Genomic DNA, 27561 nt, shown 5'->3' with positions numbered 1-27561 from the left:
ACAAGCTTCCCCAGGTTCAAGGACAATAGCATCTACAAAGTCACAGCTAGACTTTACACCATTTTAGTTTTACTATATTCAGGTTAAGTCTGACATTTGACTTTCTGATTCAGCTTTCAAGAACAGTCAGGAACACATTACCTACAAAGGTAGGAGATGCACTGAAAATTAATACAACTGTACTGAATACATAGTCACTTAAGTACTGCGAGTTTCAGCACGATGTGGGTTAAGTGTGCTTCTAGGAGCTAGTCTGAGAACCTACCCACCATATGTTACAGTTTCTATGGAAAAATGTGATCCATGTTTAAAAATTCACCTTCTCTCTTCTCAGCATCTTCAATTCATATCATCTAACAAGGAACATTTGTCACTGTCGGTGGTAAAAGCTGCAAGATCTTCTCTTTCCTTGAATACCTTTGTCTTTCTACAGTAAAGCATTCTACGACCATATGTATGCACACTGCTTTTTTCGCTATTCTGAATATGGAATATTCTTTCCCCAAATGTCTGTGTAGCTCACAGATGCAAGGGAAGAAGCAAGAGAGAGGCTATGAATGACTGATTGAGTACCAATTCCAGCAAAAAGTATGCATGGTGGTCTCTGGCTGAAAGACAGTAAGTTTCATATTTTATGTGATCCACAACACAGAAAAATAAAAAACTTCCTTTTATAAATTATTTCCTACAAAATCACCATAAGTTTTCAGAATCAGTAATATTTTAATATCCAAGACCAACTACAAGAAGCCTCAAAGAAATTATGCTTCTAGCACAGTCTGAAGACCACATGCCCAACAATAACAATGCAAGTTTCCAGAGTTTCAGTGTGCATCTGGTTTTTTACTTAGTTCAGCAAAGTTAACTTTAAAAATGACATGAAAGATTTGTTATAATACATTGCAGACAAAGATGGAGAAAATTAAGAACAGCATTTTAAACATAACAGCTTTAAAAAAACAAAAACTAGGAAGAGACAGGTCTATCAAAAAGTTATGATTGCCTTTTGCAAAGATAGGAAAGGCCCAAGTATAAAGAATTCAGAAAAAAGTCATCTTCTCTATATCCCTCAAAAGGAAAGAAAGAATTCAGAACACTGTGAAGTCCAAGTGATGTGCACCATTCTGAAGCCACATTTCACAAGCCCGTACCTTCTGCCACCCCGAGCTTTCAAATATGGCTTGTACTGAGCGTGCAGCCCAAACTGCTGGTGCGAAGTTGTAACTAGCATTAAAAGAGACATTTTTTTGGACAATGAACAAATATAGGAAACAGAAACTGAGCACCGATTATTCTTTTCTCCTGAATGTGAGAATAAACAGGATAGGAGAAAAGAAATAACACTTTCCTCATATGCAGAAAGACATTTCCACCCAGAAGCCAATGGCAAAAGTAAACACATGAGAAAAATGTAAGTATAGAAGGATAAGAGGAGTGCCATGAACCTCAGCCTCCTTTAAGGAAAAGACACTGAAGAAATAAAACATTAACTCTGACAATAGTCATCTGTTCGATTTAGTGCAACAGATTCAATCCCTAAAGTCAAAATACATTTACCATGTGCTAAGCAGATGAAATCTAAGTGACAAATTTTCTATTTGTCTTATTGTTTAGCTAGCCATTAGAAGGAATTCAAATAGTATCTACTTTATAAATCCAAATATATTCAATTAGCATGTCAAAATGTAGCTAGTAATTTTCTCCAATATATAAGAAATATAAGGATTTTTAAAAATGGAATTTTACTGTAAAAATATTAAGGCAGAAGGGCATCACTTAATAGTTTTAAAATATATCTACTAAAAGAGAAATTTCACATGCTAAAATATTAAAATTATTATTTAAAACATTAATTCTTAATGCACCTGGCTACCAAGCACAACTAGATTCTAGCTTAGGTTTCCAGTTATGATTAATTCAGAGATAGGAAAAATGATGAATACTGCTGAAATCAAAAAGAAACAGTCCACAGTGAAAGAAAAAAATTCCATTTCCAGAGCTCTACATCTGTGTGAAATACAATGGAAAAGCAAGCTCTCTCCTCAAGAGTGAGAATTAAAAACAGATCGCTGTGGCCTGGGGAGAGGAAGCCCCTTTGAAAACAACCCTCTGATGAGTTCTCACCGGCGTGGATGTTTTCCTGGTGTCTTCTCAGGGCGTCCCTGCTCTTCAGTCTCTTTCCACAGCTGTCAGCCTTACACACAAACCTGGCATCTCCCCGGCAAGTCTCCTGGTGCTGCTCAAAACTACAAGACAATCAAGAATGGGAAACAGGGAGAAGAAATGGTGAAGACACCTACAACTTTCTAACATCCAGGCTGGCTTTTGTAATGCATGCTCCCCAGTAGAGGTTCAGGGTCATTACAAGTGTTACCTTGGCAGGTAGGAAGGAAAGCACTGAAATTCTGTAGCCAAATGATACTAAATCACTAAGAAGCATGAAAGCATGCATGCCAATAATGACCCGCAATTATCTAACAGCCATCTGATAACTCAGATACAAAACCTCGATGCTGAACTGAAGGAAGAATTGCAAACAGAGCACTGAAAACTTCGTGAAGAATCCTTCAGACTGCTTTTCGCTGAGCACTGAAGAACACTGAGGGGAAATAGAAAAAAAACAAAAACTGGAAGTCTAAGACAAAAACTTATGAAAATCTCTCTACTTTGAATAAAGTCACATTCATGATCTCTCTTTTCATTCTGCCTTTTGCCCTTTAAACTTTTAAGTAGCACCTACAGTTTAACTATAAGACTCAGCTCAGCAAAAGTATGTTTGGTGTAGAATATATAATACTAAATTGAATAAAAGCTGACTGGAACGCAGTTTTTAAATCTATTCATTAAAAACTATATAGCCCTTGCTTGGTTTTTTAAAGAGTGTATAAGAGAATTTCCAAGTTTTAAGTTTAAGTTTTCAACAGAAATTTTTCATCTCAAATTTCATAAGCAAAAGTGGATGCATATATGAAAACTGTCTTAATATGAAATACAGCATGTTTCAGAATTTTACTTTAATGAATTAAAAAATGAAACATTAAGCCTATGTTAAAGATTTCTTGCTCATATGCAAGGTGACATTGTTAAAAATAAGTTTGTAAATACATGTATCCACTTTCTCATTTTTAATAATTCATGATACTTAAGTAAAAGGATAACTTAATATGCTGTTAATATAAATATTTAAAATAATAAAGGGTGCAGAGCAATGATTGGGACCATTTAATTCATTTCATCATCTATCTTGTACATATTCATCTTTAAATTATTTCTCCAACATTGTTAGGTAATAAACAGTGCTTCCCAAAATGGCCCTGTATTCTTCATACTCTGAACTCTCTCCATTTCTTAAACTATTTCTTTTCTTTTTTTTTTTTACAGATTTCAGAGGGAATATCAAATGCAGACCGCTGAAACTTGATCTGCCACCTCAAAGCACTAGCTAAATTATGCATATCAGATTTCAAACTAGTACACCAATGAGCTTAATATTTAACAGCAAGTTATTAAATGGACAAAGATCGATTAGCATAAACAATGTTTACTGGTTAAACTTCATAATCAGAATGTTTCAAAAATCAATGTACTATAGTAAGAAAAGTTTATGACAGTGACAATAGAGAATGCTTAATTTCTACACACACACCATCACACACGCACACAGGTTAGAAGCTATATGACAAACTGAATGAAACAGTTAAACAACGTGTCAGCTTATAATTTTAGATATACTCTTGAATGTACGCACTGTCTTTGCAAAGCCTGTTTAACTGGGAATTTCTTCCCACAGCTCTTGCACTTAAATTCTTTCTCCTCTGTGGGTTTCTGGTGCAATGTCTGAAGATGCTCAGCAAGAATTTCCTCACTGGTAAAACTCGATTCACACTGGGGACAGGCATAGTCCTCTTTACAGCCAAAGCGATCTGCATATTTACAAGCAAGCAGATTTGTAAGACAAAAATGAAGAGCCAAGAACTGCTCAGTTTTGCTCTCATTTTAAAATCAAAATTAATTGTGCTTAATGGTACCAGATTAGTAAATTTTTATTATCTCTATGAGTATGAATAGGTTGCCCATGAAAAATAATAGGAAGTGTTACTAGAACAATACATTATTTTTTAAATCATTTAACTTGTGTTTCACCAAATTAATACAAAATCAAAATCAATTTTTAATTTACCCTGTAACCTTTTCACATCAAAGAGTTATAACAAATATTGAATTGCAACGCCAAAGTCTTCCCTGAAACGGGTCATCTTGAGTTCACTTTTAGCTGCAAGAAGAGAAAAACCCAACCAAGGGGAACTATGTTGAATTACCAAGGGGAATCTCACATATATGTGAAAAAAGGCCAAGGTCATAAAAACAGCACTCATTACAGTAGGTGGAGTGAGGCTCCACTGTCTCTCTGGCTGTCAGTCCTATATGGACTGTCATGGCTCTACCCAAATTTTTCAAAGTGTGCTATTTAAATTACATATTTTTTCTGATTATCAAATAAGATTAATTTTTTTAAAGATTTTTTTTGATGTGGACCATTTTTAAAGTCTTTATTGAATTTGTTACTATATTGCTTCTGTTTTATGTTTTAGTTTTTTGGCCGCGAAGCAGATGGGATCTTAGCTCCCCAACCAGGGATCGAACCCGCACCCCCTGCACTGGAAGGAGAAGTCTTAACCACTGGACTGCCAGGGAAGTCCCAAGGTTAGATTTAGATAAAATGCAGAAAATATGAGACTAAAAATCACCAATAACCCCACCATGAAGAGACAACTGCTGTAATCTATTTCCATGCCTGAGTTGTTTTTTGTGCATTCATATTTTATGCGCAGTCTAAGAACCTTTATGATCACACTTTTTATGCAATTTCATGTATTGCTCTTTTTTCCATTTAATATTTTCTCAAGTCTAATTTTTTTTAAACTTAAGGTACCATAATTTACTTACTTAACCAAACTCTCCATTGTTTGACATTTGAGTGGATTCTTTGTTTCTTTTGATCACTGTTTGGTTGGTTTTGTTTCTGTTTTGGGGGGTTTTTGTTTGTTTGTTTTTTGGGTTTTATATTTTGCTTTTATAAACAAAACTGAATTCTAAAATAAAAATATCAACAATATAAGCACGTGATTCATATGTTCTAAGAATCTGTGTAAGTTTCTGTTGATTCTTCTTACAAAAGTAATAGAAATTGATATTTTGTTAACTAAATAAAGAAAAATCAGGGTGGTAATAAGTAGGAGACTTATTTTTAAGGTAAAATAGTGGACACAGTAATACCGTACCCTGGGGGCAACGTTGAAAATAAATACAAAAATAAAGAAAACACAGAATAGTACAGAAATAATTCCCATCACCCCAAATCTGACATTCCAAACAGCATAATGCATATTTGGAAAGACAAAACAGATAGCCTGTCCTCATCTTCCTTCTAAATACTCCAACTAAAATAAAGAAACAGAAGCATAATCTGGCAATACTGGCAATACTCCTACTTTTTCAGCCAATGACATACAGTTAGAATAGAAAATTCATATAAAAGACATTAATACCACAGTGACTAAAGAAACCAGTGTCACTTCTGAAGTGGCTTTGTTAAGCAAAATGGAAAAATTCTCTATAGTAAGTATCAGCCTTTTACAGAATGTGAACACCCTTAACACCATTCAAATTTCCCTCAAACCCCATCAGGAGTAAAACACAACATAACAGAAACAAGCCCTAATAACAACTGATTATTCCCTGGCAGATGACAAACAAGTGACATCTATCTCCTAGATTGCAGGGCTGATTTAAGCAAGTCTACCTATGGTCATCACACATTTTTGGTTACCCTACTAGAACAACCCCGCAATGCTGTAGGCCTCTATGATCAGAACAAAGAAAGATTTCCAGATGCTCCAGATTCTCAAAGGATAAGGGTGAGGCCCAGGAATAATCCCACAGGGCCCAGCAAGACCTCTGCACTCACCTTTCTCCATGTGCAGATGAGAAAGTAAAGTCTCAGAGTCAGTGACTTGCCTGGTTATAACATGGATGAATGGCAGACTCCGGGCTAGAGTACAAAAATCCTCATTACTAGCCACCCACCAGTGAGAGCAGTGAAAGCTGGGAGCTGCCCCTGACCTTGGCAGTCCTACAAGGCACATCCATCACCCACCCCAACCCATCATTCCCTTCCTGCTGGAAGAGAGGCACACAACTGGATATCCTCCGAGAGTTCTGACAAAAACTAACTTTATTTTGAGAACACCCTATTATATTGCAATTATAATCAAGCACAGTTCAAACTTTATTTCTCCTACAGTTTTCATTCTCTCGGACCATCAGTTAGAGGTAATACCTTTTCTGCCAGCTGTTGATCGTCCTTTAGCATTGTTACCTTCCTCTTCTTTGATCATGGTCATAATTTGCTGTTCTTCCTCATCGGCCTCCATGTCACTATCCAGGTAGCCAATCAGAAGCTCTGTATCTGTTTCTATATCTTCAATTGCCAAATAGAAAATGTTTTCTCCTTCCTGAGACAAAATTAAAAATATATGCTGTTATATGACCAATATATTTCAATAATAAAAAAAAGCTAAATCATTCCTTTCTGATAGTAACTAAGAAATAATTTTTAAGATACACTGAGTATCATGTGCTCATGAAAAGTTACGATTCCTTTTTTTATATCTCCACTGGATCTGAACACTGAAAAAGGAAACTGACAATATTTAGTCACCTGGCAAATAAACTACAAATATATATTAAAGATAGTGACATTTATACCTATCAAATGAAATAAGGATAATTATTTAAATTTCTAAAAGTTAAATTTTGCATCATTGACTGGCTTTATGCAGTAACACCTTGTGGAGGTCCATAAATGCAGTAGAAAATAAATCTATTAAGTAATGGTGTCATTTCTGAACCCAAACAGACAGCAATGAGATATCAATGATTTAATTATGATTAATATAAAATGCAAAACTGAAAGAAGAAGAAAACTTTCAAGTTATAACACAAACCAGAGGAACTGCAAATGAACCCTGAAAGAATTTCCAAAAAGCTGGACCGGGAATAGAAAAAAGACTAGGTACCTGGGAGGTTCAAAACATTGACTGGGTCATCACGTGTACCTAAATTCCACTAAAATAACAGAAGAAAGAAGAAAGCAAGTTCCACCCTTAACATACCACCATTTTTTAGAAAATTCTAGAAGAAGAAATTAGCCAGGGTTGCTAACGCAGAAGAAATCTCAACCCATAACAGACTGAGAAGAGGAATGCAGCAAAGAATAACCCAAGGAAACCCCAGAGAAACTTCATACTTGGAACCAACGATACAAAAAGCCCCTCTGGGCCTGGGGCCAATAACCAGGGAAGCCAGAATTGGGGCTGCTTAGCCGGCAGTCCCCAGGAGAAACACCCTGAATTGATGTCTTTTACACAGTTGAGGATTTGTTCTGGGAGGGCTCCTAGCTTGGCTGCTGAGGATAAAGAGAAGCAAAGCATAACCTGAATTGCGGTGGGCAAGTGAGGGAAAGAAGAAGGACAATAAGCTCCACCCAGGAGTGAAATCCAATAAAGCAAAGAACACAGAACAAAGCCTCCTCTCCTTTGGCAATATCATAGCACCTAGGTGAGGGAGGGAGAGACAGAGGAGGAGGAGGAGAAATCTGTAATGAATGTATGCATGTATCTATATGTATGCATACACAAGCAGAACCCCATGAAAAACTGGAAAATATGCATCAAACTGTTATAAAGTTATCATTTTGAGGCTGGGAGAAATAGGAGTCTATATTGAACACTGTTTTAGTTTCTTCTTACAACAAAGATTACTTTGCCATTTTAAAAACAATAAATATTAGAAAATTCCATGGATGAGACAGAAATTATGATCACATTTATCAAATACTGTGTAAGGGAGGATTGATTCAAAAGTTCAAAGCAATGAAGCACATTTAACCATTAGCTGCAGTTAATTAAATGAAGTTCCTGTAATATTTTACAGCATTCTTGGAAGTTCATGAATTTCTTACCTCCAGAAACACAGAAAGTTATTTCTAATTAAGAACACAGTTAACTTCTATACAACTGTTACTTTTAGTGCAACAAAAACAAACAAAAACTAATGTGGACACTCAGCAAAAGAAAGATTTCTTTTTCAATTAACTCAGAAGCGGCACTTTCCAAGTTTTGGAAACTACTTGCTAAAAGAGTCACCAAAGCAACAAAGGGCTCACCTAATGAAGATTTCAGAAAATAATCATAAATCTTAGTGGTTATCTGATCAATATCCAAGAAAGTTAATTGAAATGTCTTTCCAGCATATTAGTCATTAATTTTATAATGAACGGCCTTCATAGCACCAAGAGAAGATAATAATTTTTAATTGTAAAACATGATAGCATTAACTTAAGTGGCAATCATAAGACACAACATGCCTATTTAGGGGTTCTGTAATAAAAGAAAATTTTAACATACCAGTTAAAACTTCAATTTAATAAAAGTAATGGCTGCATTACAAGCTCCAAGGATCAAGTACATGTTCTACCTGTATGCCAAACATGTGATAAGAGGAATGTCATGACAGGTATTGCTCCAATCTATTTATTTAATGGAGATATCTACATATCTCTCTACATATAATTCCTACCACTACCCAGACCAAGAGACTCTTCCTTTTCATTTGCCACCACAATAAAATTATTGTAAGAAGTATCCTGTTAAATTGCTTCCTTACTGATTTAATCACTCAACAACCTTTCATTATATTATTCTCCTTCAAAACCTCTGATTGTCAGAACCTGCCGGATTTCTAATCCCTGGAGCTCTCTCATACTCTCTGGGGTGATCTTCCCCACCTGTAGGTTCATCCCAGGCCCATTCTCAGGCCCTTTGGCAAGAAGGATTTAAACAGCGTTGACCCAACACTATGGAACTGAGCATCAACTCCCAGTTGTCATTAGGCTGGCCATGACCTCCAGCTTTGATAACTGTTTTAATATTCTGATCCTTAAATTTACTTCTCTTTATTTCAGCTATGGTTTCTGGTCATTGGGTTTGCGGCTTATTCCCCTGAACACAGGTCCTCCTAGCAGAATCACCCCTTGCATTTACATTTTAGGGATTAAGCGCCTTCCTGGGACTTTGCCTGGGGGCTGGGGTCCTGCTTATGGATCCTGTCACGGGCTCTAGGGGACTTCGCTGAAAATTCAACTTTAACTGAAAGAAAGCTGTTCAACATCGTGGTGTGTTCAAAAGCAAATATTCCTTAGTCACTGGTTTTCACTGTATTGGTGATCCAGATACAACAGAGAGAGTGATTTTACAACTGTTATGCATCTCCTGCATTATTGTCCATCATTATGATTTTTTTGTGTTTTTCAGTCTTGTTTCATTTTGCTTTATTTGTATATCGTCTTCAGCTAATTATGTCTACTGTAAGCTGTTTGTAGTATCAAAAAGTTACAACAGCCTAAACATCCAACAAAATAAGTTGAAAAAGAATAAATGTCTAACAATTGGCTTTAAAAGATTTATCAAATGTCATTTGTATAGAAAAAAACATATATCAATGTGCCCCCCAAAGAAAAAGATATGAACAAAGGTGTCAACAGACTTTGTTTCTAAATAGAGGAAATTGTATTTTGCATAGTCTCCTACTAGCCCACGTGTTTCAATTTTTCTAGAGTTAACAAGTATTACTTTTGTAGTAAAAGGAAAAAATAAATAATAAACAAACCAGGTTCCGTGACACCAGGAATTGGTACTAAATAGTAACTAAGAGCTTTGGGATGGCCAGGGTTCAAGTCTCCTTCTATGATTAATTAGCTGTGGAACTGAGCAAACAGTTTAATCTCTCAAACCACCAGTTTCCTCATCTATAAAATGGAGAAAATAATGCTGCCTATCTCATAGGCTGGTTGTGAGGATTAAAGGTAAGAATATTTGTAAAATCTAGCAAGGTGCCTGGCACAAGTTAAGTATTCATTAATGATAAGTACTGCTATCATTATTAGTATTACTATTAAACAAAACTTGAAAGTCAGTGATTAAAATATTTATTTTTCAAAATTTGTTTCAATTAGACTGTCACATAAGCTAAGTTGCTATGACAATGTTAAATTTCATTTGGCTGAACTGCTGTCAGCCAAAATATAATTCAACTCCACTGCCTGCCTACCAGAGCTCTGAAATGCTCTGGATTTCTGATTGTCATGCTCTGTTCACTTGCTAACGTGCTCATGTTTTACTCTGGTTTGGACCTCAGGTACCAATTGCTTGTCTGATCTATACTGTACCTTAAGTGACCAACCATCTGCTTTCCCTGAGGGGTTTCCATGACATGCGGTTTTCAGTGCTGAAACTGAGAGAGCCCTGGGCAAGCCAGGACAGTGAGTCACTCTAGCTACACCCATCGTGCTCTCCAAAGCACACTCTAAGCTCTCCTTAAGACTTCCTGGGACTTCCCTGGCGTCCAGTGGTTAAGATGCCGTGCTTCCACTGCAGGGGGCACGGGTTCAATCCCTGGTCGGGGAACTAAGATCCCACAGGGCACGCGGTGCAGCCAAAAAAAAAAAAAGATTTCCTAACAATAATATTTACTGCCCACCCCCCGCCTCAGTATCCAACAGCTCCGGATTCTCAATATATGTGGTACCAGTCCTGTCCCAAATATGGCTCCAACGGCTTACCAACTGGTAATCTAAACCCACACTTCATCCTCTCATCCCCAACTATCCTTCAAGTTAACCTGCTTTCTGTTCTTCAGTCCAACTGGTACACTTCCTCTCAGAAAACACTGAACTCATTCCTCCTCAGTACAACTGCAAAGGTGCCACCTGGCCTCCCGGCTACGACTCCTCAGCATCGTCTGAGACACAGCTCACGTTCACCCTCCATGAAACCTTTTCTAATCTACTACATTCATGTAGGTTCCAGGAGTTCTTCAATTGGACACTTACCTGTAATTTATTTCTGCGGTTTTCATCATTTAATTCATGTGATCAACGACATTCATGTGTTCCTCTTGTCTCCCCAAAGATGGTTTCCTCAAGGAAGTGAACAAGAATTGCCATGCATCCCCACAGCATAAGCTATACTCATAATAGTTGCTCAATATTGTACAAATATGCATAGTAAAAGAGAACACTAATATGCTTGTGTCTACAGAAGAAAAGCACTTACTAGTAAAAAGTTCACTAATATTTGCCTTCATTTACTTTTGGTGGGAGGCTATTACAGTAGTCTAGGTCACAGACAGTGGTGACATGGGAGGATTATGGCAGGGAAACAGTGGCGATGGTGAGAAGTAATCAGATTCTGAGTATGATCTGAAGAGAAGCTGACACCATTTCCTGACGGACTGTATATGGAGCGTGGGAGGAGGAGAAGGGTCAAGGAGGAGAACAAGGTGATGAAGTTTTCCCTCAAGAGTTCACAGATGTTACACTATTTAATAATAATTCTTCCTAAGGATTCAAACTAAAACACCGACTACACATTGTTGCTTTAAATATGTATCTTCTCTGTATGTATAAATGTATTTTCATGTGGTCCTTCACTCAGGGGCCCAAGAGTATTAGTCAATTCAGCCGTTTTAAAGCTTATTACTATTCTTTCTTTCTTTCTTTTTTTTCTTTTGTGGCCGTACCGCTCAGCCTGCGGGATCCTAGTTCCCAGACCAGGGATCGAACCCAGGCCCTCGGCAATGAAAGCGCACAGTCCCAACCACTGGACCGCCAGGGAATTCCCTAAAGCTAATTTCTATTCTTCAACAAATCTGCAAAGTAAGAGTCATTCAAAATCCCCAATGGAAAAAAATTTATTTTAGATAATAAACTACTTGCAAAGCTCTTCCTCTGGACAGCCAATGCATTCTGATAACAAAAGCACAGAATTCTGATGTTTCTTAAGAAAGCTGAAAAAAATAGTGGTGGCTTGGATTTTCTTAGAGTCATCACTGTGATAACATCATGTATTATGGAATTCAGATTTACACGCAAATTTACACACACAAAAACGTCTCTGAGAATTCTGATTGTCAGAGTTTCCGAAACAAACTTATGTAATGAAGACAAACAAATCCAGAAAAAAGCAATAATCTGACTGGGATGATGCAACAGGAAAGTCAGAGGTAGTGCCATGTGCTACGGCCACTACAGAGCATTCTCTTGAGGCAGGGGGCTCCACCAAAGTTCGTATGCACTAAAAGAATCATTTCTGAATTCAGAAAGTATAGAATAGCCATATGAACAGACGTATTCAACTGTCATGAATTTTGAATGCGTTAACTTAGTGTAAATAAAAATACTATCATCAATACCAATATCTCATACCACACTAGGAACCTATTCTTCGCTTACCAGGGTACCTTAGCACACTGACCGGGAAGTTCCACCACAGGAATCAGTCCATGGGCAAAGGAATCCCAGCCCCCGCTCCAGAGCAAGAACCCAGGCCTAGGCAGGAGGACGAGGATAGTGGGATCTAGGAACTGATACTACTCTGCCACTCTCCGGCTATGCGGGCATCTCCCTTATCCCTGTGGGCCTCAATTTCCTCAACCATAAAGCAGAAAAAAATAATACCCCGTCAAAAGACAGCTTTGGCTTTCCCACTCTTGGGCTCTTTCCCCTTAGGCAAGTCTCCTATCACCTCTGGAAAATGACTCAGGTGAACTTTATTCTCTCATTCCTTCCAGAGCTGGATTCAAGCACAAGTGAAATAAACTCATCTTCATGAGAACCGAGTTAATGAATACGAAGGGAAAAGTACGCCTACGTGCTGATGTGATCACGGCTTTTCCTCTCGGGCCTCACTCTACCGGAAGGAATGGAATGGAGAGACCCATTTAACTGGGCTGTCAAGGAAAAGCTGGAATATACAACCTTGTGAGGTTAGAGGGCCCCCTCCTTGGAAATTACATCAGATAACGTAAGCCATCACTTGGTAAGATTTTGTCAATGTGACGGCTTCTGTACGGTGACCACACTTAGGACCAAATAAACTAAACATGCCTTCCAGTCTAATCCTTTCTGATTCTATCACCATCTCAAAACATTTACTCCTGGACATCTAGGAGATGTAACTAAATTTCCTATCTCCCTTCGACATCCGACATTATGTATAAACCTCAACTTTCTCTGACAATTTGCCCATTGTCCCTTCTGAAGTACCACGCCTCACTAGGATAGATTTCCTGAACTCATGCATTTGAGGTTCAGTTCTGCTATTTCTAAACAGCAAAAGTAACTGTCTCTTGTTTTGCAAAGAAATACTAATCCTCACTGTGTGCAAATAAACATAACTCCAGAAGAGGCCATGGGTGACTTGGTATTTCAGCTGCATCTGTCTGTAACTTAACTTGGTATTTGTTTATCTGTTGGCAGACTGCCGTCCACATGTGGACTATGTAAGAAAAACCACGATTTTTAAATTGGCAAAGGCCCAATTCACTGTACTGAAAAGGTAGTAAGCTGCGAAAATCCAGACTATCTAGCTAAGACGACTAATGGGTAATCAACACAAAAGGAAGTATCTTCAAAACAATTCTTGGTCTTACAAATTCAAACAATCTATACCAGTGTGGGGCAGGGTAAGTTTGGACTTCTACTCAATAATCAATAGACGTAGGAGACAAGTGATGAAGATGGAGAAAAGAAAATATAATGAAATAGTAAAAATTCCATATTTAATATCCTGTCACTTAACTTTTCCTTACTAAAATCCTGAATCAGTCTCAACGTCATTTCTATAGAGTTCCATACACAAAACTAAAAAAATCAGGAAAAAAAAATCATTTCCGCAGCAAAATTCACCGACTGTATCTATTAATTTCGAACTAACAATAAAACCAAAAATCCTTAAAATGAGACATAACTATGACAGATCATAGCATTCCAATTTATTCACCACTCCCCTCCCAGTAGGAGGACGGTGCTAAGCAGCCATGTGGCTCAGAGTGCTGCAGGTGGGGGGCATGCTGTATCAGGTTTGACCAGGTGACTTGCACTGACCCATGAAATGTGATTAGAAGCAAAGTGAACCATGTCCAAGGGAAAGCTTTCAGAGCCATCACATATGTGGGTCACTGCTCTTTCCCCTCTGTCAGGAAAATGCATGTCCCTGATAAGGGCATTCCTTCAGACACCAAGTGGAATGGAGCTGTGGATAGAATCGCAGCTTCCAGCAGCCCATACTTGCGTGCACAAGAAATAAATCTTCATTGTTATAAACCACTAAAAGTTTAGGGTTGTTTGTTAGAGCAGTCTTCTTGGCAAAAGTTGACTGATACAATAATTTAAGCAAAATAACATTTTAAAAAATTATTTTGAGAGTAAGAAGAAAACATCTCGCAATCAAGGAAAATAGTATTTAAAATAGTGAATTGTGCAGGATAAGCTAATTTCATGTTTAAAGTGCATTAAAGTTCCTATAAGAAAAATGAAGACAAATGCAAATAAAATTGTCTCTTTTCTAATCACAACTCATAATTAGCCACATAGCAAGAAAAAAATTTAATATGATTCCTAGGAACGGGATACTAATATATTAAACAAAAAATCAAATCTATAAGCAAAGAATATCAATTACAAATCACTAACACATATACGTATCTTCCTTTGAGGAGTTCAAGCAAAGATAGTAATGTTTGAAGCATCATAAGAAACAAATCTGACATTACAGAGAAAAAAAGTCAAGAGAAAAGATGAGAAGAATAAAAAGAAAACTTTGCTATATAGAAAAGAAGTGATGTGATCCTAAGAAACTGGCTCTTCACAGAAAAAAAAAAACTACCATACCTCAGCTACTTTATTTAAAGGTAAGTTATCAATATTGACAGGCCAAAAAATTCTAGAATAAGATAATGCTATGGAGAATAGGGTAGCTATTTTATATACAAGGGATTAGAAGGCATATTGTGTTCCTACAGTACAGTTGCTCTATTTTTTATATACAATGTTTAAAGGTTACTTTCCATTTACAGTTATTATAAAATATTGGCTGCATTCCCCATGTTGTACAATACATCCTGGAGCCGATCTTACACCCAATAGTTTATACTTCCTACTCCCCCACCCCTCCCCTTCTCTCCCCACTGGTAACCACTAGGTTTGTGGTTTATCTGTTGAGTCTGCTTCTTTTTTGTTATATTCACTAGTTTGTTGTATTTTTTTTCGATTCCACATATAAGTGATAACATGCAGTATTTGTCTTTCTCTGTCTGACTTATTTCACTTAGCATAATGCCATCCAAGTCCACCCATGTTGCTGCAAATGGCAACATTTCATTCCCTTTTTTGCTCTATTTTATATTGGAAATGCTTTTAACTGACCTTCAATTAACTGACTCCCAGATTTACCTGACACTCTGCATATCCTAAAATCTGCCGCATGACGCCTAAGGCCACATCCTCTCAGTCAGCAGCCTGCTCCCTGGTTTGCCTGCACACTCCTGTCCTCATCACTTGACTTGCTTGCTTGAGTCAGCACAACACAAGGGTCAGCTGTGTTTGTTCCCACACCGCTTTATGCCACTGGTACAAGTTACTGTAATTATGTAACTTAGCTAAACACTACATAAAGCAAAAATATATGAGTCAGAAAAAATTCAATAGTTTCTAAGAAACTCAACTGAAGGTTTTGGAAAGACTTGCAAAGCAACCTGAGTGCAGAATCCTTCTATTTTTATGATTTCCTCCCATCTTTTATAATTGCTTTGCTTTGTGTAATTTGACATTTTACAGCCTTACCTTTGTGTCTTTTAGTAAAACTGGATACTATACAGAGTGGTTATGAAAAAAAATATGGTAGCAAACTCTAGTGAGAGAACCTAAACGCAGAATCAAAAAGAATTTGGTCACAGATCAAAAACCTGGCAAATAAATGTATATTTCTAAAACAAGTTAAAATACAATGGTTGAAATATCAATTCTATGATATTCTTTTTCTATTAATTGACCAAGTACTGGTCCATACCACATCAGAAAACAGGGTCTCACCCAAATTATTATATAAGCAAGCCGGAGCTATAGGTCCCCCAAACGTTCCTCCCTAACCATCTAGCTGGCCCTCTCAAAGTATTTACCCTTGATCTGTATTTATTTAGCTGTATCCCCAACTGGGCTGTAAAGTGCGTGGGGAAGGGACTATTTACCTGTATTATATATAAATTATCATTCACCAAACAGTCATCATTCTAAACTGCATAAGCGTTAGCTAAGCACACTCCCTTCTCCTGTCTCCTCCCTTCCCCAAAGACTCCCAGCTCCCTGAGGGCAGGCACTCTAGTATATTCCTCTTTGTATGAATCTCAATACTGATGCAACACCTTGCTCACCGAAGGGTGTCAACAAAGGATCTGCTGAATTGAACTAAGTAAGAGGGAAACAAATACAATTTCCTTTTGAATTAATAAGACAGTAAAAGCAAGAATGTCATTCAGGGAAGTGAAACTCACTACAAAGAGGGTTCTAGAATCCATTTCCCAACCCTAACAAATTCTTAAGAATTCAAAAGTTAGCCAACAGTTGGGAATACTTCAACCAACTGGAAATAAGGGAACAAATTAGACAAGCAGATGTACTCCCTAGAAAGAAGACCAGAGTCAGGCCCACTCAACATACCTAGAGTTAATTCAAAAACCTATTAAAGAAACTGAATATTCATTCAACATATTTATTGTAGCACATAATGTGCACAGTACTGCAGAATACTCACATTCAGAAGAATACCCATATTTGTTCCTGTCCTGAAGCACTTTAAACGCTCTCAGTGGAAACAGAACAAAATGGTTAAATTACAATAAAGCGCAAAAAGGGCCAAGACAGTTGTACAGAGAGTAGCAGCTGTAGAATTTTGGGAGGTAATTTCACAACAGTGTTTGAAATTCACAAGCTGGATGGGTTTTGGACAAGGTAAGATCATGAGAAAATGGGTTTATTAAAGTAGGGAAAACAGCATCAGCAAAGTCACAGCATCACAGAGGGTATATCTGCGCTATGAAAAGAACAAACCTAGCTAGAACACTGGGCATTACAGGAAAGTTGCAGAAAACTAGACAGAAAAAGCAGCTTCAACACATGGAAGTACTGAAAAGTTAGGCAAAGATTAAACATGCCCTGTGAATTACAGCATTTCAGGAAAATTACAAGGCAACCACAACAGGCTGACGTGACAGAAAAAAGATTGAAAGTAGAAAACTGTAAGATTTTTTTTTTATTTGATCAATGTGATGGTATAGTTCATGTGTCAACTTGGCTGGACCACAGGGTGTCCAGATATGTGGTCAAACATTATTCTGGGTGTGTCAGTGTGAGTGTTGTTGGATGACATTAACATGTGAATCAGTAGACTGAGTAAAGCAGACTGCCCTGCACAGCGTGGGTGGGCCTCATCTAATCAGTTGAAGGCTTGAACAGAATAAAGGCTGACCTGTCAGGGAGTAAGAGCGATTTCCTTCTGCCTGACTGCCTTCAAAGTGGGACATTGGCTTTTTCCTGACTTTGGACTCAAGCTGAAACATCAGCTCTTCCTGTATCTCAAGCCTAAGGGCCTTCAGACTTGAACTACACCACTGATTATCCTGGTTCTCAGACCTTCAGACTTAGACTGGAACTAGAGCATCAGCTTCCCCTGGTCTCTAGCTTGCTGACTCATCCTGCAGCTCTTGGGACTTGTCAGCCTCCACAATCACATAAGCCAGTTCCTTATAAGGAATCTCTTTATATATATACAAACACACACACACACACACATACATCCTATTCATTCTGTTTCCCTAGAGAACCCTAGCTAATAAAATCAAACTTAAAATTTAAGATGTTTGTTATACTGTTACAATAGAATCTATATGAAAAACTAAAGTACATTTGAAATACCTTCTGGTGAAAGAAAACATATTAACCTAGACATGAGTTTTTATTTTAACTAAAATGAAACACTTCTGATAGAGATAAGTAATTCATTTCAAAAAAGAATTTTTTGAGCACTTTACGTACCAAGAACTATGCAAGGACTAAGTATAATGTAGTGAAGTAAAACAGATACAGTGCCTACCCTCAAAGAGCTTACAGACTGGGAGTGGAGTCTGCCATGAATCAACCACCAGAGAAATGGAAAATGACTTGATAAGTGTGAGAGCAGAGAGGGACACGGTGCTACGGGAGCAATGTAGAGGAGAGAGCTCACCTCCTCCAGGGTTAAGGGACGGCTTCCTGGTAATGTGATAACTTAGCTTGGATTCGAAGGACACAAATAGGAAGAACCCAGCAAAGGGAAAATGCATGTGCGAAGCAATGGAAGGGACTCAGACATTTAATAGCTGGCAAAAAGTATAAGGTGCAAAAAAAAAAAAAGAAAGAGGCTGGCTAGGATGGTAGGTGGTTTCGGAGAAGCCAAAGGAAGAGATGTTTCAGGATGGAGGCACTTGTCAGCAACACCTAATGCTGCTGCAAAGATCTAGCAAAAAGCCTTGAGTGGCTTAGTGACCTGGAGAGCAGAGGTGACCTGAGAGAGAACCACTGGAAGGCTGAGGGAGGAAGAAGCCTGGTCAGTGTGGGCTGAGGGCACTGGTGGTGAGAAAAACGGAGACCCGGCATATGGACAATTCAGGGAAGGAGAAAGGGTCCCTGCTGGAAGGGAATATGGAATCAAGAGGGAAAGACTTTGAATAGAAAGAGAAACCTGATGTTTAAAACCAACGAAAAGAATCCTGTTGAGTGTGAGCGGGTAAATATCAAAAGGAGAAAAGGGAAAACCTACATTGTAAGTGTTCATCAGGAGGAGATACATGGGTGGAAGGTTCTTAAGAAAGAGGAGGGACCCTTCTCTATGTGGGAGAAAGGAGAGAGAACAGGTGCGGCTGTAAGTAGGTGTGCATGTTTGATGTCAGAAGTTGCAGAATCTGTAAGTATTATTTATATCACTTTTCTTAACATTCACCAAAACAAATGAAAAATGTATCTTCTTAGAACATCTTTTTAATTTGCAAGTATTTACACACATTAAAACAGGCTACTTATATTCTTTTATAGAAGCATACTCCTGACTACTGAACCCCCAAATTAAGTGTACTCAATCCCAAATAACTTTTGCCTGTGATTTCTCCTGTAAGTCTCACAGTTACATATTTCACTAATTTTGGCAATAGGTCAATTGTAAACATCTCCACAATTTCATTTATTAAAAATGTATTTAATGACTAAATGGGTAAAGGTGGTCATAAGGTATGAACTTCCAGTTATGAAATGTCTTAGGGATATAATGTACAGCATGGTGAACAAAAAGAAATATTTGAAGTATATATTCGTCACTGCTTTAAAACGTACATGTATTCCTCTGAGTCTTCTAGATAAAAATTGGGCTCAGCATCCCTCTGTCTCTGGGACAACCTGGATACCAAAATGGTATGTCCGACTAACTGGGTCAGAAAGCTCTGCTCTACCACTTCTAGGCTTTATCAACTTGAGCTCAGCTTTTTCATCTGCAGAACGGGTATAATACTACTACTTTTGGGGGAACTGTTCGAATTAAATGAAATAATGCTGATGCAAAAATTCTACAAATTTCTATAATGGGCCAAAGTCGCACAGTTTGAAATCTCATTTCATAAGCATGGATAATCAGTTTTTATTTGTTTTGTTTTCACTTACTGATTGACTTTCTAGAGGTAAAAATATCGTGGGGTTTCCTATGGGTTTTAGATGATGCCAACAGAGTATTAACATATGTGTTACCCAACAGCAAGGTGCAAAGTATTTCAAGGGATTATTATGAATCTCCCTTGTGTACAACATGACATTGGTCCTACTGAATTGAAACAAAGCAGAACATATTTATAGAAGTTTAATACAAGCATATAAATGCTTGATAATAAGCATTTTAAATCTGAAAAAGTAGAAAAATAAAAGCTACATATAAGCACACTACATTCCAAAGTCTAGAAATGGGCACAGAATTAAGTCACATAGGGGAAGCTCTCAAAAGCCTAGCTGGCTTTACATGCTATTGCTTGAAGAAAAGTAGGGTAAATTCTCAGCAAGAATGACCATGTGCCTTTTTGTTCCTGTCTCCTGTCTGCAAAACTAATAGAACAGACAGATGTGTAAACCACCATAAAGTGTACACAACCATATCTCAAAGGACTTAATTACCACAGGAAAAGAAACCAGGAAATGCTGCTTTAACCTCTGCGCACTGAGGTGAATTTAATAAAAATGTTCATTAAATACCAACTTAAGAAATCACAGACACATTAGTCAATTGATTACCCATTTAATTAAGTACGGTAGGCCCTCCGTATCCCGCATCCATGGGTTCTGCATCTGAGGATACACAGAGCTGACTATACTACACCATTTTATACATAAGGGATTTGAGCACCCACAGATTTCAGTATATATAGGGGTCCTGGAACCAATCTCCCACGGATACTGAAGGATGACTGTGTAATAAAAAGTGTGTATAGTTTTGACATAAATCAGTCATGATAATGATACATTTAATTACTTTCTAGACTCCTGTTAAACAAAGTTCCAAGTGAAAGGAAACGCCATACTCAATCTCAGAACTCCTCTTCCACTGGACTCTGTTTCTCTTGATGCAATGAAGCACCACAGACAGTAGCCTACAACCCAGTAAGCAGTCGTCCTTTCTCCTTTCCCCAACCTGTCTTTTTTGAATCATGTGAGATTTCCAAAGAGGATGAAGACACAATTAAGGATGATTAGATTAGGTTCTAAGGTAACATTTCTCCTAAGGCTTTGTGAGCCAGTTTCCTCAAAATCTTGAATTTAACACACTTAGCTGAACAGTGTAACTTTGTTGTGCAGCTTACATTAATTGAAAGATACATAAATTGTAAGAGAAACTGTATACCTTCTTTTGAATATTTTATCAGTTCAGTGATGGAATGTGGAACTTCACATTTTACTTTTTATTGCCTAGTAGTAGCTGAACCTTTTATGAGAATCTGTTCATGAACTGGATAGAGTAGTTTTCTCTAAATAGAAATTTCCGTAGAAAACCCAACTGTCACTGATAAATAAATAAATGTGGCTAATTCTAGTGTTTTCTGTTATATGCATTAAATTGATTGCACTTTGCAGTTTATTACCTATTTTAATACCAATCATTAAAAACTAAATCTAAAACACATCATAAAATATATCTCCAATTTTGAAAAACAAAAACAAATCATTTCCTTCTTTATGTTCACACACAAAAAAATCTTGCCTGGCAACAAGTAGTATGTATACTTAATTTTAGGTGTCTAGATTTTAGTTTTAACACTTAAAAATAAATTTCATATATAATATATATGTAATATATATATAATATATATATTTATTAGTTTAATTTCTTCCTCTGATAAATGGGGTATTCATGTTGTTTGCTTCACTGCATCAATAACAACTGCCTCTTCTTTTCACTAGATTTTTTAGCAACTAAAAGATTTTAAACTTTCTTCTTTTTAATTTCTACCATACCTCTTCTTAAACTTTGTAATGGCATAGGCTGGTTCCAGTGTATTTAATGCAATGTTGATTAATTCTCAAATACCAATCTTTCATTATTACATTTGTTAAGTGTGATTTGAAAGAACCCTACCACTTCACAGCAAAGACCTCCTGTCCCATTAACCTTTGCTATTTCATTCCTCTATATCCCAGGTTTCTGAGTTAGTCCAGACTTGACTGTCTAGCTGTTACTCAACAGAGTATCTGAATTTAAGACTCTGATTGTCTGTGGTTATGTCTGTAAAAAGACTTGACATAATGATGAGGTGCTATTGGCCGCACAGTCGTCTGGCTAAGAGATAAAAATGCCTACACTGTAGACTGAGATGTGTACACATGTACCATACATACTCAGCAGCGACAGAGTGAAAGTGTCCCTGCCAGACCAAATACTCACATGTACGCAAACTGCAGGCCAGAGTTCAAGTGGAAGCATTTGCTCTTGGTCATTTCAAAGGAAATAGACATAAGGGTTTTCCAAGTTGACAAGGCGCATGCAACTAGGTATACCACTTCCGGAAAAAGTCAGCAGAGGAGTCACGTGAGCAAGCACCCACTGGGCCCCACTAGACGCATCCATGCAGGGTGGGCAGTGTGAAAACAAACAAAACTGACACAGACTGTTCTTGAGGAACTCAGACTAGTGACAGAAATTCATAGGTAAATAAATCATTTCTCTAAGTGAGACCATCGATATATTACGTGGTTTGGGTTTTTGTTCTGGTGGTGTGGGGAATATTTTTAATTAAATATTTTTTAAGTTTTAAATTTTAAGTTTTAAATCCAATATTAAATAGAATTTAATTCTAAATGAATAATAATAATAAATTTAAATTAAATATTAAATACAAGACTCAGTACCTTTTCCTCCACAAAGAATCATTTCACAGAATTTCTATTTTCAATTCTATTTCATACATTCACTATCTCTAACACCCTGTTACCAAAGGCCCCAAATCAATTAGGAAACACACACTCTTCAGCCCTCTGGCTTCCTTTTGGTTAATGCTTTGCTGGGTTACAAAATTATGAGCCTTTTAAATGATTTCTAGGGATGCTCCCTACTAGTATCCAGCATTCACCATTCTGAAAGACAGCTGAGAGCAGGCAGAATGTAGATGTGTTCTTTAGGAAACAACCAACCTGCACAAAACCTGCTTCTTTAAAAAAGCTGAAAAGTGGCTTAGCACAAACGTCATAACGATCCCAAACCTATCTCTAAGGTTGCCAAACCACTGTTACCTAGTAAAGGTCTCTGCACAGCACAAGACATCTTCTACGTCAGGACATTTCTTGTGTCTATAAAGTCCTAATTATCTTTCCTAAGGGAAGACAGGCCACACAGCCACAGCCAGCAAAGTCACAGTAAACAGTGGTCCAGTGGCCTTAGCAGACGCGTGTGTCCCTGTGCATCCAACAACCGAGGTGCCCAGGAGCCGGGATCCAGGCGGCTGCAGCCACAGTCAGGAGCGGGCCCCTTATGGTTCCATCATTCCATCCAGCAGGTTGTCCTGTCAGTGGTGAATATTTACTGAGAAGTCTTGACATGTTTAGAATTATATTAGCTACCTTGAGAGGAATTTAGAGGAAATGAAACAGATTTCCTTCTGTTTTACATAGAGACAAAACTATAAAGACAACAACTACGGACCTGGCAGGGGTAGTGATAATGCAAATACTTGCCAACATATATTGGCACATATAGGGGTCAGGGGTTTTGCATATGTTATCTCATTTAATATAATCCTCACAAAAATCCAGTGAGGTAGGTATTATTACCGCTAATTCACAAAGAGGAACAGAGTTTTAAAGATTATTTTTACTGCTATGAAAACAGGAACTAGATCATCTTTTTAACTATAATATCTCCAATGTTGAGCACAGGCCCTGGCACACAGAAGATGCTTGGGAGCTATCAGTTGACTGAATGAGTTAAATAATTTGCTCAGCCAGTGAGGTTAAGGGTCAGGAACCTGCTGTTTAAAATGGCCTTCCTTAACAGTATCCGAACTGGGCTGGGCTCTGCATTCCTTCTGATTCTATATCAAGGCCTCGTTTTGTCATTGATTCTAACCTTACCCCATCCTTCTATAAAGCACATTTCCCCCACTGATCACTGCTGTAGCCAGCCTTGAAGATGGCCTCCAGTGATGACCCACCTCCTGGTATCCACACTCCTGTGAAGTCTCCTCCTGCACTGTACCATGCTGGTCTGCGTCTGTGTGACTAACAGCATCCTACAGAAATGATGGTATGGGAGGTCATTTCCAAAATTAGGTTATAAAAGACTGCCGCTTTCTCTCTCTCACATCACTCTCAGAGAAGCAAGCTGCTTCTCTCTGTCCTGAGGAGTCCTAGGGAAGGTTTACACCGTTAAGAACTGAAGCCTCCTGCTGATACCTATGTGAGTGAACTTGGAAGTGGAATCTAATCAAGTCTTCTGAGACCAAACAGCCCCAGCTGACTACCTGACTGCAACCTCGTGACAGTCCCGGAGCCAGAACTCCAGAACCGCCCAGCTAAGTTGCTCCTGAATTCCTGACCCTCAGAAAAGGTATGAATAATAAATGTTTGTTGTTTTAAGCTGTTAAAATGTGGGGGAAATTTGTTACACAGCAAATATATAACTAATGTAACCACAAATACATACAGATAAGATAGGCTAGATAAAAATCGTTCTGAAAAATATCATATGATATCACTTATATATGGAATCTTAAAAAAAAAAAAAGGGTACAAATGAACTTATTTACAAAACAGAAGTAGAGGCATGGACGTAGAAGACAAACTTACGGTTACCAGGGGATAGCGGGCGGGGCGGAGGAGGATAAATTGGGAGATTGGGACTGACATAGACACATTACTATATATAAAATAGATAACTAATAGGAACCTGCTGTAGAGCACAGGGAATCCCACTCAATACTCTGTAATGGCCTATATGGGAAAAGAATCTAAAAAAAAAAAAAAAGTGGATACATGTATATGTCTAACTGATTCACTCTGCTGTACATCTGAAAACTAACACAACATTGTAAATCAACTATACGCCAATTAAAATTTTTTTAAAAAGAAAAGAAATGAATGTTTGTCAATGCAAAAAAAAATAGCTCAAAAGTCAAGCTCCAATAAAGCTCTAAAGTGATTCGTAGAACCCTCGGATAAGTCAAAAGGCAACAACACATTCTACTTTATTGCTGGGTGACACAAGGACACTGGGAGGCAGGATGGTCTTCAATGGAGGTAGCTGAGAAAACTACCTGTATGGTTCCTGGATTGAGAGACAAAGAAAATCCTACCTACTCGAAAATTTCCCCTATACCCAACCTGACATGCTCTGATTCTGAAATTTTACTATTTTTAATTTCAAGAGATCTAAATGTTAACTTTATCTCATTTTTAACACATTAGCTAGCAGCTAAGACAAAAAGAAAGGAACCAAAGGGAAAAAGAGGCCAGGGCAGATATTGCCTAGACATCACCTTTATATGAAGAGAAGAAGGTGCAATGCTTTGTAATGAATTAGGGGTAGCTGGGGAACTTAAAAAAGATCAAGGAATATGTGATGTAAATAACTTTAAGATATATTTTAAAAAATTAAATTGGTTTGCAAATTTTCAGCAGTTTCAAAATATCTATATAGCAAGTTCAGATATATGGAAGGTTTTTTTTTTAAATTTTTATTGGAGTATAGTTAGTTGATTTACAATGTTGTATTAGTCTCAGGTGTACAGCAAAGTGAATCAGTTATACATATACATATACCCACTCTTTTTTAGATTCTTTTCCCATATAGGTCACTGCAGAGTATTGAGTAGCGTTCCCTGTGCTATGCAGTCGGGCCTTATTAGTTAACTATTTTATATATAGCAGTGTGTACATGTCAATCGCAATCTCCCAATTTATCCCTCCCCCCGGAAGGTTTTTTAAATCTGACTTTACTCCTTTATAATTTATCTCAACTCTAAGATATTAGAGCACAGAGGTTCAGAGAGTACACAGGGGAGATAATTCACCAGGGTTCAAATCCTATCCAGCTACCCAAAGGCTGTGTGGCTCAGACAAGTCACTTAGACTCTCTGTGTTCCAGTATCCTCATGTGACAAAGGGAAATGATAATTATAGTGTCACAGTAAGTATTAAGGTTTTAATACATATCACCATTTACTGGCGTATAGTAAGCATGCAGAAAGGGTTAGCTGCCAACATCATCATTATTAAGGATTAACTCATCCTTCAAGGTATCACTATATATCTTAAAGATCTCTCTATACATATTCATTTTCCCTACCAATAAACTACAACCTCATTGAAAATAATAAACCGATCAGTAATAAAATTCCCCCACTCCCTGTAGGAACATACGGCAACAGCAGGGTTGGTATTTAAAACCTCATAGGACCAATTACTTGTTATTTTAATTTAGTTAAAATTTTTACCCTAGTGAAAGACAAATATGTACCTTACTGGAAGATAACCCAATAAAAGACAGACCTGCAAGTTATTTAACTGATACTTTATTGAAGAAAATCGCTAGAGAGCTGCACCTTACAATTCTGTAACATACAGAGTCTAGAAAATATTGCAGAAATACCATTTGTATAAATCTGATAGGAAAAATAAACAGAAATAGGGAAGAAACAGAATTAGAGGAAACTATGTATAATTTTGGGTATAAGTGATAAATCCTTTTGATATTTCTTTTGGTTGGCTGCTTGGCTGGTACCATTCTGCATCAACACTATTTGATAAGCCTGTTGACCTTGGTGGCTTGATGACAATGGAGAAAGTTCTATTTGGGCTCTAAAAACACACAAGTTGCTGCTCTCCTTGGAGAGCCACATTTGATCTCCCACTTCTTCATACTGAAATGCCACGTGTCACCAGAAAAGACTCTGGGATAAACTGCCTAAGACTGTCCATCCTCTCACAAGGCACAGGTAGGAGAGCAAATAATATGTAATAAAATAGCTTTCTTGGTAATGGGGAAACCAAACTGACATCGGAATCGGGGTGGAGCTGTGCTGATACCACAAGCTCAGCTCAAAGCCCAGTGCCCTCTAGACTTAGTTAGACCATCCCCATACCCTGGCACCCCTCACGGAGTAGTGGACCAAGACCCAAATATTCACCCATATGGTCTTTTTTTTTTTTAGAAGAACAAGCCATCTTTCATTACGTTGATAAGATAATATACTGTGAAAAGTCCCAGGAAAGGTATGTCTGGACATATGTCTTAAGAACATGAGGTATAATACTCTAGCTCTGAAATGACTAAAGAATTCCAAGTTTTAACTTTAAATGACATAATTCTGTATTTAAACAAATAGTTTTCTACCAAAAGATCAGAAATTTTCAAAAGCCTGCAAAACACTAAGTAGTTCAATTACTTTTCAAATATTACATATTTTTTTCCTTTAGTATAATAAAATTAGCATTTAATAAGAATCATCCGTTTCTTACGGAGCTTAAGAGTTCTCTTGGTTCATTTTAAGCCAAATCTTGCATGTTTAGAATTTTCTGGTTTAGTTGGAAATAGTTTTCATGGGTCTGAACATCCAGTTCAACTGATTATTCTGAAATGTGCGCATGTGGGAGGAATTGTTAGCCTATGAGACCCTTCTTCAATAATTCAGATATTTAAATCATTTCCAAAGCAAGTCTTCCAAAATCAAATAAACTGCAAAACTAGAAGCATAACTGAGTCTCCAAAAGAGTTCCCATCCTCTGCCAAAACAGACCTCGAATTCTTAATCCCTTGTCCAAAAAAACTGGACCAAGTATTGACGTTTTCCACCAAGCAAGCCACATAGCCACAAATGTTTCTCATTTACTTCACTCCTGGGACATACAGCTCAAATAAAAAATTTCCTGAATACCCCAAATTTCAGATGCAATTTGGAATGCAAGTGATTCATAATGCTTTGCAGGAAACATTATGATCTTCTCTTACCAATTCAGTGTTTCTGGAACGCAGTCCTCAGGAGATAATCCCAACTAATCAGAAGGATGATATCACTGTCAGCCATGTGACCCAAATATTAAGCTCTCTG

The 27561-nt window shown here is 37.5% G+C and overlaps 1 protein-coding gene across 1 annotated transcript in view; it reads right to left on the bottom strand.

The window, feature by feature from the left end:
- PRDM5 (PR/SET domain 5) overlaps positions 1-27561 on the bottom strand; it is a 211301-nt gene that overhangs the window by 104650 nt on the left and 79090 nt on the right. The window contains exons 4-6 of the mRNA XM_061191122.1: positions 6341-6515; positions 3749-3923; positions 2125-2246 (exon numbers count right to left, since the gene is read on the bottom strand). Coding sequence (XP_061047105.1) covers positions 2125-2246; positions 3749-3923; positions 6341-6515 — 472 coding nt within the window. The remainder of the gene's footprint in view (positions 1-2124; positions 2247-3748; positions 3924-6340; positions 6516-27561) is intronic.

This window comes from Eubalaena glacialis, chromosome 5 (assembly GCF_028564815.1).
Source record: "Eubalaena glacialis isolate mEubGla1 chromosome 5, mEubGla1.1.hap2.+ XY, whole genome shotgun sequence".
Classification (NCBI taxonomy): Eukaryota; Metazoa; Chordata; class Mammalia; order Artiodactyla; family Balaenidae; genus Eubalaena; species Eubalaena glacialis.
The sequence above is the reverse complement of the archived record's forward strand: the minus strand, read 5'-3'. Positions and strand labels throughout refer to the sequence as shown.